The 19,055-nt window shown below is 41.4% G+C and overlaps 3 protein-coding genes across 5 annotated transcripts in view; all 3 read left to right on the top strand.

Annotated features, from left to right (window-relative positions):
• Positions 1-3,620, top strand: part of LOC118410881 (basement membrane proteoglycan-like) — a 12,894-nt gene extending 9,274 nt beyond the window's left edge. The window contains exons 5-6 of one of the 2 annotated variants that reach the window (XM_035812758.1): positions 2,641-2,829; positions 3,237-3,620. In XM_035812758.1, coding sequence (XP_035668651.1) covers positions 2,641-2,829; positions 3,237-3,350 — 303 coding nt within the window. In that variant the 3' untranslated portion in view covers positions 3,351-3,620. The remainder of the gene's footprint in view (positions 1-2,640; positions 2,830-3,236) is intronic. The other variant, XM_035812759.1, reaches the window with a different exon arrangement.
• Positions 3,621-5,940: 2,320 nt separating this feature from the next.
• LOC118411147 lies at positions 5,941-12,327 on the top strand. The gene is made up of 6 exons (XM_035813193.1): positions 5,941-6,007; positions 7,917-8,072; positions 10,581-10,814; positions 11,214-11,275; positions 11,544-11,807; positions 12,175-12,327. The coding sequence occupies exons 1-6, from the start codon at positions 5,941-5,943 to the stop codon at positions 12,274-12,276; spliced, it is 885 nt and encodes a 294-aa protein (XP_035669086.1). The 3' UTR covers positions 12,277-12,327.
• A 2,571-nt stretch (positions 12,328-14,898) lies between these two features.
• LOC118410882 overlaps positions 14,899-19,055 on the top strand; it is a 17,383-nt gene continuing 13,226 nt past the window's right edge. For both annotated transcript variants that reach the window (XM_035812762.1, XM_035812761.1), the window contains exons 1-2: positions 14,899-14,999; positions 17,791-17,943. In XM_035812762.1, coding sequence (XP_035668655.1) covers positions 14,945-14,999; positions 17,791-17,943 — 208 coding nt within the window. In that variant the 5' untranslated portion in view covers positions 14,899-14,944. The remainder of the gene's footprint in view (positions 15,000-17,790; positions 17,944-19,055) is intronic.

The raw sequence follows: 19,055 nt of genomic DNA, 5'->3' as shown, positions 1-19,055 counted from the left end.
CAAGTTCAACTTGAAACTCCTATAGTTACCTTGAACTTGAATTTGAGATGCCTATACATTAGAGCTACCTGAATAGGTTTTTGAAGTCAATGAGGGAATGAGCTTCTACTATTCTGTTTGTTGATGAAGTCATCTTTGTGTGACAACAAAGAGATTCACATATCCCAATATCATATACACATGCGTAAATACACACATACACAAATACAAACACGTATAAAGCGTACTAAAGTCTCTTATATCACAGCGGGGGAGGTAACTAAAATAGTGCGCCTTTTACTCTGTCTTTGCATATCGAAAGGCTTTGAGCTCCAGCATGGAAGGCAAATTGTTCGTCCTCCTTGTTGCGTTCGTTACAACTTCAAGGTTTGTTGGATGCGACGGTAAGTATATTTGCTTGTAAGCACTTAAACGATGGTCTTAAACCTGTTAAAGGCCCCTTCACAAGAGGGCACGAATGAGCCAGAATACCGTCAGATTGTTTTTTTTTTTTAAATTCCTGGGCATTCTAAGTGCATTCCAGAAATTCTCACTGCATTTCAGATATATGTGCCCGTTCTTTTGGCTAGCCCGAAAGTTTTTGACATGCCAAAAACTTTCGAGGTGCAATGGGAGTGAAGAAATATCAAACGGGAGTGTATTTTAACTATTCTAACTGCAGTAACTCGCCCTCGTCGTGTCTGTTGCAGTCACCGGTTTAAATGGATGCGAAGCTTGGTCCCCTTGTTGCTGCGTACTTTAAATCTGTTTTAGTATGACAAACTCTAGTGATTACGTAGGACATACAACCTTCCTCAACTAGAGGCTAAAGAAAGTTTCAGACGATTCAGATGTTATAAAAGTTTGCCACAAAAGCATTGTAGATGACAAACAACTACTAACTGATGGGCAGAATTGCCTCTAACTGTAACTTTCAGGTGTAGGGGTGGGTACCGGTACAGTGTACCGGTACAAAACCTAGTTGGATGTTGGACCTAGTGGAAAATGAATAGGTTATATGATCAGACATTCACAGATTCTTGGGCTTACCGGTCGAGGAAAATAACAAGAGTTAAATAGAGTAGAGTCTAAAGTCATTTCTACCAAGTTTTACAGTCAATTGTACAATGGCGGTTAGCCTTGTAGGATTTTAAACGCCAGTGGGAGTCGAGTACTCCACAAAACAGATTTCTGTGTAGCAAAATGGACCATTGTTTCGAGTATCGTCCATTCACAAGTTCTCACATACTGAATCAGGTCCAGGTTCAGGTCCGGACCTGGACCTGATCCTCTGGACCTGAACCGGGCCTGGACCTAAATTTTCTATACCGATACCCACCCCTATTCAGGTGGTTACATGTGCCACGGCCCAACCAAACTGAACTGCACCGACATGCTCGGCTGTGTGGACGCCACGGACCGCTGTAACGGGGTCATCGACTGCTGGGACCGCTCGGACGAGGCTAACTGCAGACTGTGTAAGTACGAACGGACGTTGTTTATTTATTTGTTTCGCACTTTAAAAACAACAACAAAAAGTACATATGAGTGAATTATTATAATACATGAATAGTGCAAGGTAGGCCAAAAGCATAGAGCTTATAAGAAGGTCTTCCTATACTATCTCATTTCAATTCAACCTAACTTAAATAAGTATGGATAATTAACGGAAATAATGAATGAAAAACACATTACACAAAATTATCAAACGTAACTTAGGAAATAATAATTGGATATGAGTATAAATTGAAAGATAACGTTGCCAGAAGTAAACAAGGAAGTATACAAATTATACAAAAGAAATAAGTATGGATAATGCATGACGGAACCAATAGATTGAAAACACATTGCACTGAATAATAAATGGATAGAGAAATCGAAAATTACTAGAAGGACACAAATTAGCACAATTTTTAAGGAAGTGACAATGTACATTGCGTTGATTACATGTACATGTTACATCTAACATAATGCACATAGATGATGAACGATCACTGATGAAGAAATGTAGCATCGGTTCGTTGTTCGTTGGAGCGGGACTTCTGATAATAGTCACAAAGATATTCAATAATGTACAAGACATCTCGTGAGTAAATTAATAATTGGTGAATTCTTCGTTCGAGTGGGATTTTTCATGATACTCATAGAGATATTCAATAATGTACAATTGGTCTATTTCATGATATGTGTCATTATTTACTTACAACAGCTTGCTTCTGCTATGGCCATTCCAACCAGTGCGCTGCCCAAGGCGTTTGTGATGTAAGTATACATGTTCTTAAGAGACGCTTCCAGTTTGAGGAGGTCTCTTCCCAGTTCTGCATTCACAGCAAGGTTACATACAGACCGTGGAACGTTCAGAGATTGTTTGCAAAACTTTAGATGTATAGCTTTAATAATACGAGTGATCTATTTCATGATATGTATCATTATGTACTTACAACAGCTTGCTTCTGCTATGGCCATTCCATCAAGTGTGCTGCCCAAGGTGTTTGTGATGTAAGTCTACACACCGATCTAGTATGGTTTCCTTTCATCAGAGATTTGCTTGAAATTTTCAATATGGAATCCCAAAATATTTTACTAGACCATTTGTTTTCTAACTCAACAATACGTTCGGTAATCTAGAAATTTCAAATTTTCCTGTGTGCCTGTTCCTAGGAATGCCAGCACAACACGGCCGGCGCACGCTGTGACCAGTGCAAGCCCGGCTACACCGGCATGGCCACCCGGGGCACCCCGTACGACTGTCAGCCCATCCAGTATGTGCAGGTGGTGCAGAAACCGGTGCTGCAGGTGATGCAGGTGGTGCGGAAACCGGCTCAACAGGTGGCCATGCAACCAGTGCAGGTGAAACTTTTTCTCAACCATTCTCGTTTTTCTGATATAGAAGAGTTTAATATTACTATCCTGTATCGTATATCTGTATCTATATCCGATATAATCGCCCTTCGGCGTAGCACACCAGCTTCGCAGGCACGCGGCGCGGCAGTAGCTGGTTATATTACACTGAACGAATCGTCAGCCCTAAATTTTGCATATCTATTTGCAAGCATACTTTAAGAAAGCCAGGAAGATGCCCCTATATTTGGTGAAGTTTCTATACTTGGTTATAACAAATTACACGAATCTTTGAACACATCAATCCTAGGTTGGTAACTCGGGTATTTGAAGGCATGGTTGTTTCTTGTTCGGTATTTTGAGCTGGTATATTGATATCTTCATGTTCATGATCTGGATGTGATTTGGTTGCACAGGTCATGCAACCCCTGGCTGTCCGACTGCAGCCCATGGCTTACCAAGTCAAGCAACCTGTGCAGGTGCAGCAGGTCGCCATGCCAGTCATGATGCGTCGGGGCAAGAAAGGCTGACCAATAGCAACCGTCTGTGGGGCGTGTTGACGTGACGTCATTGGTTTGTTTGCTGTCGTATGAAGTGTTGTATGCAAATCATTCAATCCCTATAACGTGCGAGCGTTCTGTACTATTCTCTTTGACTCTTATTCTTGTGATGGATTAGAATCAATTAGAATAAAAGCTCCTTTTCTGTTCATTTTGTACCTGGCAATGTCTCACGACGATACTGTGAAGTTTTTGCACTGTGGAGCTCAAATTTATGTTCCTAGAAAAGGTACTGTTACGTCGATGTTGTTGCGCCCCGAACCGTGCCTTGCCACAAACCGTGCCTAGGCACGGTTTGGGGCAGTCCCCGCGTGCCCCAAACCGTGCCTGGGGCAAAAGCACGGTTTGGGACACGCGGGGACTGCCCCGAACTGTGCCCAATCGCGCACAGTTCTGGGCACGCAGGGGACCTTGTCCCATACTGTGCTTTGGGGCGGAGCTTAGTGTTTTAAGGGGAGGAGTCTGTCCAACGTGCTTTTTTCCCTGCAGCCCCGCCATCTTTGTTTTTCGGGGTGCTGTGATGAGGAAGAATCAACGTAATTCACGCTCGTCTTGGAGCAGTTACGGACTTAGAGTTGATGTGGCAAAGACAGACGGATGTCATAGCACTAATTTCGACAACAATGATATGTATTATATATATATATATATATCCAAGGCTGTAGATTTAACCACAAGGCACGGTTTTGGGCAAAGCAAGGTTCGGGGCACAAACTGTGCCTCAGATAATTGTGCACTGAGGTCTGACACAACGAACTGAATCATTAAGGCTTGGAGACTTGATCAAGGTGCAGCTGGACGTTGTCATGTTTATATGTGGTATGTTTAAATGTAATATGAATGGGATGCACTCACATAGACGTGCTAAATTCTGTGTCTTCGATGCACAGTTTTATGGATGAAAATCATATAGTGGGAATCAAAAAGGACAAGATCAAGCCTTATTATGGATGAAAATCATATAGTGCGAATCAAAAGGGCCAGGACCAACCTTTATTGGAACCAGGGGCGGGAAAATTAGTTATCACTACCCCGTCAGTCATAGTGATTGACAGCGCTTGCACAGACCGGGGCAGTCGGGCAGTGCCCCGTTCCGTGCCTGAATGGGCACGGAATGGGGCAGGCACGGTTCGGGGCGCAACAGATGTATTAAATAGTGTGCCATTGAACTGTGCATGAAACATGCAGCTATAAGCAGTTTTTAAAACAGTGATCTTGGGTGTTGTGATCTTGTGGTGAATTGTATGCTCCTTTCATCTTTTCTCATACCTTTTTGAAGTCCGTATAACATTAGGAGTAAAATGAATGTGCAAAGAAGTGATTTCAGTCACAAATATGAAAATATGGAACAGATCAAAGAAATCTATCGATCAGACAAATCTATGAACCAATTTGTACCTGACAATGTCTTACGGCGATAGTGTAATGTTTGTGCTTTGTGAAGCGCCAACCTATGTTATAGAAAAGGGGACTCTGCTATTACATTTCTACCCCACTGGATTTGATTGTGTGTTATTGAAGTATTAAACGTATTTGGACATGAAAAGTGCAGCCGTTTTTGTAACAGCGAGAGTGCTGTGAGACTGTTGTGAAATATTTCCCATGCTTACGTATTGTCAACCTGCCGGTGTGCACCTGTGTGCAATCCATCCAAGCTACGCCTTAACATGCTCTGTCTCAAGACCACATTCAACTGGCAGGACATTCATTCACGCAGCAGCTACTACATGGAAGAGCCTCCGGGTAGTGTGATTAGAAAGTGACCTCCAATATTTTAAGACTTGGGCCCGACACTACCTTCTCGAAATGCAAGAACAATTCAACTGCACTTGACAGCTGTGGACTAATGAACTGGAAAACTATGCAGAGCTTTATATCCTATCTCTGTTACCATCTCTATCGTAGCTGTTGTCCACCACAGTATGTTATAGGAAAATCTATCAATCGACCCCTCTTCCATGTAATGGAGAACAATTTAGCGATTAAATCTGTTAATCACGCTACGAGTTAGCCTCATTCACTGGCCTCTCTGGGGGCATTGGCGTAAGTTTTTTTTTGGGAGGTCGATTCGCGATTTTTAACTGAGAATACGCCGGGAAGGAAAATATGCCGCGAAAGGAAAATACCAGGAAAGGAATATATGCCGGGAAGCTTGAACGGGCCTCCAGCTTCGACCTCCCCCGAAAAACTTACGCCAATGCCGCCAGAGAGGCCTGTGAAGGTGGCTAGCTACGAGTAAAGTTAAATGCAGACATTGGCTTCAGACTGTAAAGGATGCAACCTGATCTGTTTTGGCTTGTAGCTTGCCAGCCTGACCCAGACGACCCTAGTGTCAGACTCGCGTCACCTTTTCGTTTACCTTCTTACTCTGGTCTTTTTTGGTTAAGAAATCTTTGTATGGCAACAAAGACGCCTGTGGATTCCTTTCAATGTACGCATGTGCAGAGATACCACACACAGATAAGTCGTATTAGAAGACGGACCATTGTCCGTTGCAGCTCGGTCTTAGTAGGGCCCATATTCTCTGGCTATCGTCGGAAAGACCTTGAGTTTCTTCAACATGGATGGCAAGGTCTTTATCCTCCTGGTTGCATTGGCTGCAACGGTTAACTTTGATGGCTGCGAAGGTAGGTCATATTTTGGTGAACACTTTTTTATAAGCCTATGCATTTAGATTTTTCATATCTTTTTGAAATCCGTATAATGTTAGAAGTAAAATAAATACATAGAGGTGATCTCAGTCACAAATATGAAAAGACGGGACAGATAAAAGAAATCTATCGATCAGAGAAATTTACCATCCGAACAATTTGTACCAGACATTTTAAGGAAAAACCCTAAAAATAACCAAAGGTCACACTACAGCTTGTGCCTAGTACTAAGCGCTCAATGGCCTCCTCTTCTTTTGTGCCTACAAGCATTCTTTTCTTCGTCATTAGTCATCAAAATCAACAATTAGCCTATATAAACGTATAATTATCAAATCAAAAGTATAATTCACATGTTTGCTTAAACTAGTGCCAAAAAATGCTTCTGTCTGATATCGCAAGTACTGTCTGTTTTTCCAAGCACCTAGTCCGATAACTGCAGCTGCCTTGTAATTCTTACCACAAAGCCTCTCAGAGTTGTGAATGGCCAAGAATGGCCCCTGTTTAACAAACAGTCCTGTGTGTATCTGTTACCTCAAGGTTATCCAAGCACTAAAGCGTTACCTGAGTTAGTAGGGCGATTCGTGGATGCTTTGTACTGACAAAGAACTAAGCTTTTTTGTATGTTTTGTTTCTGTTTTCTTCCAAGCCAGCTTTCTATATACGTCGTGGACCATCTTCCAGCCATAGAATCAAGGGTAACATGTATCCGATTTTGGTCGATCTGTCATAGTTCAAGGATCGTCTGGTTATTCAAATGAGGCCTAACATTGTGAGATATGTGCGGGTACTGCTAGAATGGTATGTGCCAATTCAATGTAGATTGGAGCATTCTAACAAACCCTAGCTGTAAAAAGTAGACCCTGTATTGTTGACATTGTCTTTTATGTGTAGGAGGGCAGCTTCTAAAGGTGGTATCTCACTGCACTGGCGTCAAGCTTGCGTCACTGTGGGGTTCGTTCACTGGGTCACTGTTTTGTTATTTTCTCCGATTTGTTATAATTCAGATATTGCGTAAAAGAAGACGACAAAATACACGAAAAGTAAGAAAACTCGTTCTTTATCTCTGAAATTCGCTGAGTATCTCTAGAACCCCGCAGTGACGCAAACGTGACGCAAGTGCAGTGAGATACCACCTTTATACCCCATTCACATTACGAAAAATTCAATTAAAAAAAAAAATACCAAAATGAATCAGAATGGATTGTAAACTTTCCGTCAATGCAATATGCTTACCAAGGCTTAAGTTAATGCCTCTTTTCCACTAGACGCTGCACTCTCACTGCGACCTAAATAGGATATGACTGTGTAACCTTCGCTTTCACACAAAAACCACACATGTGTAACCTTCGCTTTCATACAAAACGTACAAGTGAAGTACAAGCGACTGAGTAGCCAACAAAACACATTAAGTGTAAAAAAAATTCGTTTCTTTTCCATACAATTCGTTGAGGGATACTTCAAATTTTAGGTCGTATAGAGAGAGAGAGAGCGACGAGAGCGCCGTCCTAGTGGAAAGGGGGTATTACCAAGCCTTCAGTTGTCCTCTGTGTTCCGTGCATATAGAGACAACAAGCTTTTACATCGTATCCTTATTGCCAAATATGTAATTTACAAATATGTGTTTTTTGAAAGATTTGAAACCAAACTCCAAAATACTTCAAAGCTAAAATTGCCGATATGCCAATGATAGGTATCTCTTAGATACACATGTTAATTCGATTACAGACCAATGCTCAATGATTGTTACCCGTCTCTCTTTCACCGTTTTGTTATACCTCATGTAAATGTCTTTTTCCATTGTGATCCAATGATGTACATGTACGTTTTTATTATGTATTATACTGAAATACTGAATAAAGTTAACGTTGTTTTAAAACAAATCTAGGCAAAGGCGTCCGCCAGGTGCTGCCGTATGTAGAGATGTGTCACTACCCGTCTAACCTGGCCTGTACCAACGGTTACGGCTGTATCAAGAACACGGACCGCTGTAACGGAGTCTTCGACTGTCCGGACCACTCTGATGAAGCCAACTGTGAACCATGTAAGTACGGAAAATAAATGGAGCAAAACATCATAACTTTATTGCAAAGTTAGACAGTGTTATACAGCATACAGTGGTATTCAGCTGTATGAAAATTAAATACATGAATACGTTGACAGGGAAATTATATCTGTTCTAAATCAATGTCCATTACAATGAGATGAATTGTCCAATATTTTAATAGATAAACGGGTTGAACGACTTCAGTAAGAAGATTGTTTTTGTTGATCGTTATGATGTGAAAATGTTGGAAACATTTTGTAGATTTCTAGGTATGATTTAATTATTTCAATAACCATTCAAAGTATGCATGCGTTGTCAGATATGTTACATGTATAACAGCAAAGTGCTATAAAGAAGATAAAAGATGCTAGCGTTTCAAGGTACTCCGAATTGACAAAGACTTCGAATTGTTAATACCGGTGCAATGGCCTAGTGTGTAGAGTGTTCGCCTTGCATTCGGTAGGTCGTGAGTTGGATCCCCGGCCGAGTCATACCAAAGACTTAAAAAATGGTACATGCTGATTTCTCTGCTTAGCACTCAGCACTCGGGAAAGAGTATGGAAGTTGAACACACATCACTACCAGTGGACTAGCCCCCTGCTGTAGTGATCGCGTTGTGTGGCCCAGGGCTAAAGAAATAGAGATGGGCGCCGCCCTATGCGCCATCAGGCGCCGGAAGGGTTTAACTTTTTTTAACTTTTCATTGTTAAAACCGTTTAGATGAATCAAACTAAAATCAATCCATATAAGCATTATGACTATTTAATCATAATCGTTACTAAAGCAGTGGACTAATCAATGCCTAAAGGATTACTACTTGCAGGTGGTTTTGCCGTTAAGTTATTTTGGAATGACGTACAATGAATTCATTGTTGAAAATCGCTTAGATGAATCAACGCAAGTACGAACAAAGCAACCATTCAAAGTGTTTCTATATAGTCAGATTTGCTGCAAAAGCAGTGCCGAGGTCGGATAAATGCTTCTAACTGTTCTTTGATCACGAAGGTTCTTTGATAAAACAAATAGGGAGTTCATTGTTGGAATGAAATTCTAAACTGCAAGACCGACATAAGGTAAACACTCTGAAAACAAACTTACTAAAGGGGGATTGAGAAATTATTCGTATCCCTGTTGAGATAGAACTAAGAATAATACTTTTGGTAGTTTAGGTAGCCCATTCTGTAATAAGAAATTTACAGAAGAAAAAGTTTTAATACGACAGAAAATTGTTTTGAATGAGAAATATGAAGGGATTGAATGGGGATTAGGAATCCTACTGTACACGTACCTACAAAATAGCCCCACTTTTATAATTTATGCTGATGAGATCAGTGTATGTGCCTAAAAAAATCACTTCAGATATATGGCTTCCTTCGGTCAAAATTGACCATGGTAAAATCCTAATTGATATCAGCCCTACAGCGTCGACTGTGGCTAAACAGTCCTATGCGAGATCGACAGTCTCTACCACATAGGACCTGGAGAAAATCACTTAGCAGAATTAAATGGCTTAAAACAAACGACAGCTGCGTACAGCTCCTTGATTTCGGGGAGTACCAAAAGGGGTCATTTCCTAGCGGACATTTCTTCACATGACTAAAGCTTAGTAGAGGATGAAGTTTGTGAAACGGAAGATGGTAGACAGCTGCCCGAGCTCTTGATATAGCATTCGTCTTGCTACAATGCCTCATAGAAATAAAGATCTAGTGGAAAGGTGTTATCTTAGGCTAAGGTCACATTTCCAAAGCGGGGCCCGGCCGGAATGTTTTAAGAAACGAAAAATTAAAATGTATACCTAGAAATATGCACAAATCATGCCCATGAATCTAATTTTGACATTCTGTGTATTTTGATGTTTTATATCATTCTTTTCGCTCCCGAAAGCTGCCTGGCCGGGCCCCGCTTTGGAAATGTGACCTAAGCCTGAGGAGGAAAAGGGTTAAATGGCTGCAGTATGCATGGGCTCTAGTTTAATTTAGTACAACGTTTTCATTGTCACATATAACACTGATAATTCAGCTATTGCCCATACCTACCCAGGCCCCCGACCCGTTTTTGGTTGGGGGGGGGGGGCAAGGTAGAGGAAGAGCGAGCTCTACATTCAGGGTAGTCTTTGCACTACAGCTGTAAAGGTTGACTTTTCACTGGACTTGCGGCAGCGGTGCGTCACTGCGGGGTTCGTAGATGACTCAACGAATTTCAGAGATAAAGAGCAAATTTTCTTCCATTACTTCTTCATCATTACGCTATATCTAAATTATTAAAAATCGCGAGAATAACAAAACAGTGCCGCAGTGAACGAACCCCGCAGTGCCACACTGCATGTTACAGTCCGCCTTTAGCAGTTCTGGGAGGCTGAGGCACATCCACTCTTTGATTCATTCATTCATTCATTCAATCAATCCCTCACTCCCTCATTTATTCATTCAATAATCATTGCGATTACGTACCCTAGGCTCGTAGATAAAGATTCATGCATGTACTTGCTATTATCACCAATTGCAGTCTGGGCACAAGAAATTGCGAAGGGAAGACCAGCACCACGGATGGTTGTCCAGCCTGTTAAGGTTGCACAGCCGGTCATGGTTGCCCAGCCCGTCAAGGTTGCCCAGCAATACGTCACGGTTCAGGAGCCAACCAAGCAGGAGGCGCCTGCAGAGCCTGCTCCGTTTGAGGAACCTCCTAAACAACCCGTGATGTTCGTACAGCCTCAGATGGTGGTACAGAAGCCTCAGCAAAGTAAGATACTGATGAGCTTGTAGATATGTGCATTTTTAACAAGTTTCAGTTTGCCCCGTTGAAGGACAGGAAACTATTTCCAAGCACTGAACTAAATCAATAGAAGTATAGATAACTATGCTAGGAGATGACAGTGAACAATGGTTTTGAAGGCATCTGGGCGGTGTACCGAATAGTTTACTACTGTTCGTAGTTTTCACAAATACCTGATGACCATACAGTCTGTGTTCTGTGACTTACGATCAGTAACATCAAACAGCAGTAAACTATTTTATCCGTTTCTTCTTTCCTTGGAACCGTCTGTTGCACATGTTCACATTTTGACGTCTACCATACAAGTGATAACATCTATTGTACAAGTTACAACAGGTAACAGCATTTTTTCATAATCGTTTACAGTTGTGATAACCTGTTTCTGCTATGGCCACTCCAACAAGTGCGCTGCCCAGGGCGTTTGCGCTGTAAGTATATTCATTCTTTACAATCCTTCACATTGTTACACCATGAGTCTTCTTTGCATTTAGTGCAGCCTGTCGCTATTACATTGCTTTTTGGAGAATTTGCCTGTTATAAAATTATCATCAGTGTCAAGCTCCATATTGAGATGTAATATGCTTCAATCGCACGCACATGGACAGTTCTTTAAAAACAAATGTACTTCGTACAACGATAGCTTTCCTACGATAAATGTGAAGACATAACCTTCTTGTGGGTCGTGTTTTTTTCCAGGACTGCCAGCACAACACGGCCGGCGCACGCTGTGACCAGTGCAAGCCCGGCTACACCGGCATGGCCACCCGGGGCACCCCGTACGACTGTCAGCCCATCCGCTACGTGCAGGTGATGCAGGTGGTTCAGAAACCGGTGCAGCAGGTGATGCAGGTGGTGCAGAAACCGGTGCAGCAGGTGATGCAGGTGGTGCAGAAACCAGTGCAGCAGGTGATGCAGGTGGTGCAGAAACCGGTGCAGCAGGTGGTCATGCAACCAGTGCAGGTGAGACTGAAGTCGCATCGACCAGAGAATATCTTAACGGGAGGTGCCCTAAGATGGTACCCGCCCTAAGATGGCATTACTTTTTTACACCGTGTTTGTTGCCACCGACTCAATTATTCACATTTTTTTTTCAAACAGAATTTTCACAGTAATGTTGGTAGCGCCGAATCACCGTGGTCACCTGTTACTATGGATTGGTGGCTCGTGGCCCTAAGTATACAACCTGTACAAAACAGCCACACAGCTGTCATACACATGATAAATAAAGTTTCATTTATGAAAATTAACACACACTTAGCATCATACGAGACCTGAAGTACAGTAGTGCACATTGCTAATTTGTGCTCACATTTCGTTGAATGTACAGGTGAAGCAACCAGCTGCAGTGAGGTTGCAACCCGTCGCCATGCACGTTAAGCAACCAATGAGGGTGCAGCAAGTCGTGATGCGTCATGGGAAGAAAGGCTAAACTCAACCGTGACGTCATTCACGTGACGGGCATTCAGATGACGTCATCGGTCCGCTTGTCGCCATGGTGAATCATGATCTATATATTATAAACGTTTTGCCGACAAAGGTGCTAATCATACAGAATATCTCAAACAGTTGCTACAACTTTACTAAGGATTTACCAAATAAACATTCATTATTCAGGGCATGAGACAGTCTTGAAAGAAAAAATCAAACCCAACAATAGTAAACGTCGTACCTTATACTTAATTATAAACTAGTCATTACTTAATTCTGACTGTACATGCAACAAGCCGTCGGGTATGATTTTGCAAATAAACAGTTCAATGGTGCTCTAGTGTTCTTTAAAACGATGGAATATCGAAAGCTTTTGTTTGTCAGTTATCACATTACATAACTTTACATGTAGATATCCCTATGCATATGATAAACTTTAAAGTTTCGATCACACTATAACAATAAGCAATTGGTTCTGATAAGGCCAGACATCCAGGTAATTAGATATGCTAAAAAAAAATAAAGAATACAGTGTCACTGTCTTTCAGGCCCCCTCTCACTTGACGTGCGGCACGCTTGCGGCATTGCTGCGTTCGTTCACTGCGGTACTGTTTTGTTATTTTCTCCGATTTGTTATAATTCAGATATTGCGCAATACGTAAAAGTGTGACATAGAAGACCACAAAATACACAACAAGTAAGAAAATTCGTTCTTTATCTCTGAAATTCGTTGAGCATCTTCCGAACGCAGCAATGCCGCAAGCGTGCCGCACGTCAAGTGAGAGGGGGCCTGAAAGACAGTCTGATCGTTGTCAAAGTCATATTATCCAGTATTATTTGGCGTACATTTGGTGCTGATTTCCGCGGTGCTTCCATATGCCTAGTGTTATATCCACTATATCCAATTAGCGTGTAGTTTGTAAAAGTGTCGTGTTTTTGTACCTCTCAGTGCGGAAGAAGAGTGATGTTGTACGTATACGCATCAGAGTTAAATTTCCTATCACCATGTTACTGTTATGTGCCCTCTCACTGCACTTACGTCACGCTTGCGTCACAGCGGGGTTCGAAAGATCGTCAACGAATTTCGGAGATGAGTAACGAATTTTCTTACGTTTTGTATATTTTGTCGTCTTCTACGCCATCCTTTTACGTAGTACGCAATATCTAAATAATAAAACAAATCGGAGAAAAGAACAAAACAATGGCGCACGCAATGAAGGAACCCCGCAGTGACGCAACCTTGACGCAAGTGCAGTGAGAGGGCACCTTAAGAAACATACTTTTACGACAAACGACTGACAAATGCGTCAACCATATGTCCCCATGATTGACACCATGTCATCAAGTTTTGAGTGATAATTAGTCAATCATTATAATCATGATGGAAATGCTAAACTTTCTTTCCAACACGAATTAATGGGACTTACCCAAATTTTCGGTCAACTCCGTCGACCTTGTTCACAGAATGACCCTATCTCCAGCTGTGACGTGTTGGAAAGAAAGTTTAGCATTTCCATAATGTACTCTACCAACACAGATGAACTTTCATGCTATTATAATCATGTTTGGGTTTTAATAAATTGGTTAGTGACTTTGTACTCCTTCAGTCTTTATTTCTTGACATTATCCTTTAGAGTAAGTCGAATGATAGGCTAGTTATAGAGAAACTTCGATATCGTAGAAGAGATTTATTAGTCACGTATGTACACAGTTAATAGATCTAACAGTGACTACTTTTTAAAGGTAAACACACGTACCTCCAAATTTTCGATGGCTATCAGACTAGTATCAGTCCATCTTGTTCACGGAGTGACCCAGTCCTCGCGAGAGTCACGAGAACTAGGCCGAGACTTGCGTGGATCTTCTGCCCCACTAACTTCGATAAGAAATGAACGATTTATGTACGAGGTTCGTATAGCTAGCATTAAAGAATAAAATGTATGGATCATTATTTTGATTTTTATGGGACCGTTAACATTTTTTGTGTAAAGTTTTGTGGAAGACCTCAATTGAAAATCATCCTGTATTTTCGACATACCACGATTTGCCAACAAAAGCTGTACTCCAAGTTAAATAACAAGAGTAGTTCTTGTCTATACAAAGCTTCCACCAACCTGCCTTGTTTATAAACAGGATTCAACATGTCATTGACAATATGTGCATAGTCACGTCACATACATAGCGTCCTGGTAAATGTTTGTGACTTGATTTTACGAAGGATTCATCAATTCGGAGAGTGGTGGGAATTTTACAGTTATGGCAATACGACTTCGTAAGGAAAGAATATAGTTCTGAGATGGTACATAGATCAGATGTCTAAGATGTGTTGTGAGTACGGTCCAGACTGTTTATTTTAGCGGTCTAGCCCACAAAGACAGGTCTATTTTCTTAACGACATTCCCGTGCTGACCTGGGTCACCTGTGTGCCATACAAGACTCACCTGAACACTTGCGTGTTTTCTGAAGTCTTTCTTCAAGTAATCCTGCCATTGAGTGTAAGAACAATATCCACCGCTAGATATCTATGTCAGCGCATGCTCAGTAGGTAACAAGTTATTTTTAGACACGAGAAACCAACCAAGGACGCTTCAGAAGATTTTGGATGCCTTCCAAGCAGTTCGCCTCCGCACAGCGCTTTTCTTAAGAAGTGATCAAGGAAACTCACAATCATGAAGACATCTTTCTTACTTCTACTGGTGGCAGCTACTTTACTGTCCTGCGAAGGTAAGTCTTCTATTTTTCTTAGAAGGAATCCTTTTACATTTCTTTTAATGACAAAATTCTTGCTCAAGTAATTTTCATTGATGAATATAGCCGATGAAAATTTGACATGCCGTATTCTAGCTATACCGAAACACATTATCTGTATCTATATAGCCGGTATAACCGCCGTTCGGCGTAACACACCAGCTTTGCAGGCACGCGGCGCGGCAGCAGCCGGTTATATTACACCGAACGACTCGTTACACCTAACTTTTGCACATCTATCTGCAAGCGTTCTTTAAAACTACCAGTACATACATGTACATAATACATACATGTACATAAAAACTTATTGAAGCCAGTTTACCTTGGTATGTCTTTGGGGTAAAATTTGTATCTCGATGCTAGATGGTACGGAAAAGAGATATGCAGCCGAATAAAACGAAAAATAAATGATAAACTTCGCAGCTATATGAGAAATTCTTTTGTCGAGCTATCAAATATCCTTGTGGTAAATATACATTGATTTGTTCTTGAAATAGTTGAACTGTAATTTCCACAGTTCCACAGTTCAACTATTTCAAGAATGACTTCTACCAACACAGATGAACTTTTCAAGTTAATACATTGATTTGATTGGTATGCCATTTCTTCCTCATCTATAATGAGTGCTCAAGTGGTATGTATTAAAATGTTGAAAATTCAAAGGTGTGACAGTATTTCGGCCTTTGTGGTGTAATATAATTTAGCTACAAACGGTCGCGTGCTTTGTAAAAGGGGTATCTCGCTGCACTTGTGGCACCGATGCGGCACTGCGGGGCTCAAAAAAATTTCAGAGATAAAGAGATAAAGAACGAATTTTCTTACGTTTTGTGTATTTCGTTGCCTTCTAACTCATTCTTTTACGTATTATGCAATATCTACATTTTTAAAAATCGGAGAAAGTAACACCTCAGTTCCGTAGTGAACCAATATTAATCCCGCAGTGCCGCACCGGTGCCCCAAGTGTATTGAGATACCACCTTAAGCCCTTATGTTACGAAGGGTGGCTATACCGGTTGAACAATACAGATACAGATCTTTCTTCATTTATATCCCTTTCCAATAGGACGGCGCTCTCGCCGCGCGCTCTCTGCGACCTAAATTTTGACGTATCGCTCAACGAATTGTATACAAAAGAAACGAATCTTTATACACTTTGTGTGCTTTGCTGTCTTCTCAGTCACACTTAAACGTTTCGTATAATATACATAGTGTGAAAGCGAAGGTTATACATATCCTTTTAAGGTCGCAGTGAGAGCGCAGCGCGATCGCCGTCTAGTGGAAATGGCCGTTGTTCGTACTGCCCGACTCTCCCACGGTGTTAAGTATGCGGTTTTCTTTGCGGTTGGTTTGCAAACATAAACCTAACCGCGAGTATCGGCGTCCAACAATGGTAATGGTGGGTGTCGGAACCACAACATAAATAAACACTGCTCAGTCTATTTTCCGACATCGGTTGGCCCTGGGTTAAGGGTGGCACCTCTTTAAATGAGAGGTTTGGGGTTTGAATCTCTCACAGGCCCCGGCCAATGCTGTGTCCTTTTTTTCCTATTTTGCTTTTTGACAGACGAGGACAATGTGGCACTGCACTCAAGTTTTGTAACTTATATATATTAACAATGCCACATACACAGTACAGACAGAAGGTAAAGGTAGTCTTTTAACTCCCCGACCGAAGTCAGGTACCTGGGTGAAGTGAGGAAGGTCATGTAAAGTGCCTTTCCCAAGGGCACAACGTCGGGGGCACAGCGGGGATCGAACTCAGGATCTATAGATTACGAACCGAACGCTCTACCAGTTACGCCACGCCCGACGCCAAATGCTGTGTCCTTGGGAAGGGCACTGAGTTACACCTCATTTCTTTCAGGTGGAAATGAGTACCTAGCTCGGTTAGGACTGTCCCTCGGATAGGACGTACTACGTACCGTGTTTGAGGAGAGCTACACCTCGAGCACGTTAAAGAACGCGCCACACTTATCGAAGCGGGTGCTCGTTCTACCCGATGCATATTGGTTACTTACAACATCTTACAGCTGTAGCTGCAGCCGTACCTGCAGCAATTTTCATATTGCGGTTACATACTTGATTTGACACCCTTTTGATTCAGCCATATCAATTGTAAGCTACTCGCTATTCACTGGTCCCTGGCTGCATACAGAGGGTAGTCATGATTAACACATCCAGTAACCAAAAATAATCATTTTCCTTACCTCAATTGTTTACTCAAAAGAACCTGTTTTGTTTTTTTTTTACTTTTCTTTTTCTTCGATTCCATGGATGACATTTTATGCAGAGTGCAAAAAAATGAGATGACTAAATTTTCAAAATAGGCACCATAAACGTCATAACAAGATTTGAAGTGACAAAACGTGGCATCACAACTAACAAGGCATTTTTTCCTGTATTAAAGAAGTGAACTAGTAGTAAAAGTGACACTATTGTAGTAGACTGGTATAGATCACTTGCCAAGCTGGCAACTACAGTCATGGCTGCCATATTGGTTGCACTTTTACAACTATCCAACAAGTTTCCCTTCTACAACTATAGTCAAGGCTACCTCCCTAGTGTCACTTCTACAAGTGTGATTATTAGGCTACAACACAACGTGCTTGTTTTGGTCGAGCTGACGAAGAGGAAAATTTTTTTTCTGAAATGAAGTCTACTTGCTGTGGCCTAAGTTGCCGACAGCTTACTACGTTATTTTCTTATTATATACCTTGGCGAGTTGTCTGCCCACTCGATAACTCAAAACACCCGTTTTCCGTCCCAGCGACAGGGAAGAAGGCCCACCAGCTGGTGATCCAGTGCATGTACCCACACGCCTTACCCTGCACTAACCGTATGGGCTGTATACTGGAGGAGGAGAGGTGTGACGGCATAGCGCAATGTATCGACGGGTCGGATGAAGACAACTGTCTGGCACGTAAGTTATTGATTGGTCAAGTAGTTAATGAATAGTTAACGTCTGTATGATTAGTTAATGGTTAGGGGATAGCATAGTGTAAATGGACGGGTCGGATGAAGACAACTGTCTGGCACGTAAGTTATTGATTGGTCAAGTAGTTAATGAATAGTTAACGTTTGTATGACTAGTTAATGGTTAGGGGATAGCATAGTGTAAATGGACGGGTCGGATGAAGACAACTGAGTTAATAAAAAGTTAATTAATCAAGGAGTTAATTAATGGTGGATGAATAAATTGTACGACTAGTTAATTGTTTGGGGATAGCATAGTGTAAATGGACGGGTAGGGCTACTAAGTTATTGACTGGTTAAGGAGTTATTGATTAGTTAGTTAATGATAATGAAGACCTACGTGGCAGCGCAGTGTATGAACGGGTTTGTTAGGTACAACGATATGGCATGAAGTTATTGAATTGTTAATAATTCTATTCCGCGTGAACGATTTAATTAATGTGCTAACTAGCTGAGAACTATCTTTTCGTGAATTATGATTGGTTATCGTTCTGTTGATTGACCGTTCACGACCATTAGTTAGTACCTATTGGTTCTCTATCGAGTTGCTGACTAGTTAAGATACTATTTCCTGATTATCCTACAAGGAATGTTACTTGGTGAGTTACAAACACAATTTATGTCAAACTGCTCTTTCTACGATCACGAAAGAAAAGAGCTGTTTGAAGAGGCCACCAAATTCCACCCAAACTTCCTCACCTTCACTGACAAAAAAAAAACAGTTCTCCTTCTTACATCACAAACACACACATACGTGATAATAGGTGGTATCTTTTGTCTTCCACTATTTTCGAAAAAGGAGTCGAACCCAATAACCCAGGATCTAGAGTTACCTTTTACTAGTTTAAAACTAGAGTAGACTCTTGTGATATTATTTTACACTGTTCGAATCTCTTATGTTACCTGCAATTAGCCTACAGGGAAGAATTTGAAATAAACTTTCATTATCTAGTTGTTGACCGGCCAGTCAGCTGACTAGTCAGCAGTGGATCTGGTCCTTTATCACATGTATTATCATATCGTAGATCAAGAGTAGCCTGGTATCCAGCCGTAATTATA

The sequence above is a fragment of the Branchiostoma floridae genome, chromosome 3, assembly GCF_000003815.2.
Source record: "Branchiostoma floridae strain S238N-H82 chromosome 3, Bfl_VNyyK, whole genome shotgun sequence".
Taxonomy (NCBI): domain Eukaryota; kingdom Metazoa; phylum Chordata; class Leptocardii; order Amphioxiformes; family Branchiostomatidae; genus Branchiostoma; species Branchiostoma floridae.
This window is presented reverse-complemented; position numbering and strand designations above follow the sequence as displayed.